This window comes from Egretta garzetta, unplaced genomic scaffold, assembly GCF_000687185.1.
Source record: "Egretta garzetta isolate BGI_Z169 unplaced genomic scaffold, ASM68718v1 scaffold448, whole genome shotgun sequence".
Classification (NCBI taxonomy): Eukaryota; Metazoa; Chordata; class Aves; order Pelecaniformes; family Ardeidae; genus Egretta; species Egretta garzetta.
The window spans coordinates 3,090,649-3,092,052 of record NW_009260497.1 but is presented as its reverse complement, the minus strand read 5'-3'; the positions used below and the strand labels follow the sequence as shown (position 1 = coordinate 3,092,052).

Sequence of the window (1,404 nt, the reverse complement as noted above, 5' to 3'; positions counted from 1 at the left end):
AGAATCTTGGGGAAGTAAGTTTTTTGAAAGTCTTTAATTATTTCATCTGTTTTCAGGTTACTTAAGCAGCTTCACTGTGCTTAAATAATTCTAATATGTAAAAGCTGCGTCATTTTCCTTCTCCAAAGTTGTGCTGGTTATGTCATGGCTAGGTGTGTGTTTTGCAACTTCTTTCTAATTATTTACTGTATTAATGAACCTGCATTCTGTTGAAGCAAGGCTTGGAGGACTTCACTAAAATCTTTTTTGAGAGGATGACATTATTCCTATCTATCTAGTGTACTGGTGATAGGAGTTGGGCAAAACGTTGTAGGCAATAGATCAGATGCTTTGTTCTTAAATGCTTTCAGTTATCTGAGTGGAATCAATAGGGCTTTGGTGACATGTTGATTGTCGGTGGTTTTGATCCAGTGCTTACCCTTTTAATAGCTCGCACACCAGCAGCTCTTGCTTTTCCAGCAGCTGAAAAGAGGAGGTCAGCTGCCAACAGCAGTAATTAAAAGCACTCTGTAATTAAAACTTTGCAGAAGAATCTTCTAGCTCATTTGTATTATCCTTATTCTTCTACACATTTGTTGTTGTAAGAGCTAACTTCGGGGGGATCAGGCACCGCAGGGATCTGAATCCTAACATCTGGCAGAGTGGTGGGAAGAGCTACCCCCGTACCTGAACTGGGACGCTGATGTAAGCTTATAACCATGTTTTCTGTTGGCAGAATTTCAGCACAGCTCATCCTGCTGAGCCTGGCCAGTGTCGGTGATGGCAGGACTCCCGAGCGCCGTGCTGTGTACCCTGTGGATCTTTTTCTTTTCGTACACAACCAATGAAGGTGAGTTTGTCAATGCTTTAAATTATTATACTGACATTTTTATCAACAGCATTTTCCCATGGCTGATATCGGCACTATTAGTATTAATTAGCTAATATAAAGAGTGTAACTTCAAATGTCAGAAATATCCGTATACCAGAATAAATTCTTAGATTATTTTTTTTTTTTCTTTTTATTGACCTTTTCCTATGGGCAAAAAAGTAGGAATTTGCAGGAAGGAGAAATGGAGGTTTGCGAAGTCATTGCCCTGCTTCCCCATTAACTAATCTCTGTTGGACACCTTGCTGCAAACAAGGTGCTCAGCAGTAACCAAGGGACATCTCTGTAGAAGTCCCTTAGGAGTAGCAGGCACTACTCTCTCCTCTGCTTAATTCTGTAACGGCCACAGCTCGCCATGCGGGACCTTGAGGGAGCTGCCATCGTGGAGCGGGGCACATAGCTCTTCTGTTAAAGGGCGTCTGTCAGCTTGTGGTCTCCAAAGCATGCAGAATTGCCAAGTTGGAACATTGAGTTGTCTGGCTTGGAAGAAATTTTGCAGGTGCCTCCTGTGAGACCTGACGTACCCTGAGCCGTGC

General features: G+C 42.5%; 1 protein-coding gene across 1 annotated transcript in view; it reads left to right on the top strand.

Annotated features, from left to right (window-relative positions):
- Positions 1-716: 716 nt before the first annotated feature.
- The window catches only part of IL4R (interleukin 4 receptor), an 11,729-nt gene continuing 11,041 nt past the window's right edge, over positions 717-1,404 (top strand). Inside the window, exon 1 of the mRNA XM_035900032.1 lies at positions 717-829. Within this exon, the coding sequence (XP_035755925.1) occupies positions 760-829 (70 nt within the window). The 5' untranslated portion in view covers positions 717-759. The remainder of the gene's footprint in view (positions 830-1,404) is intronic.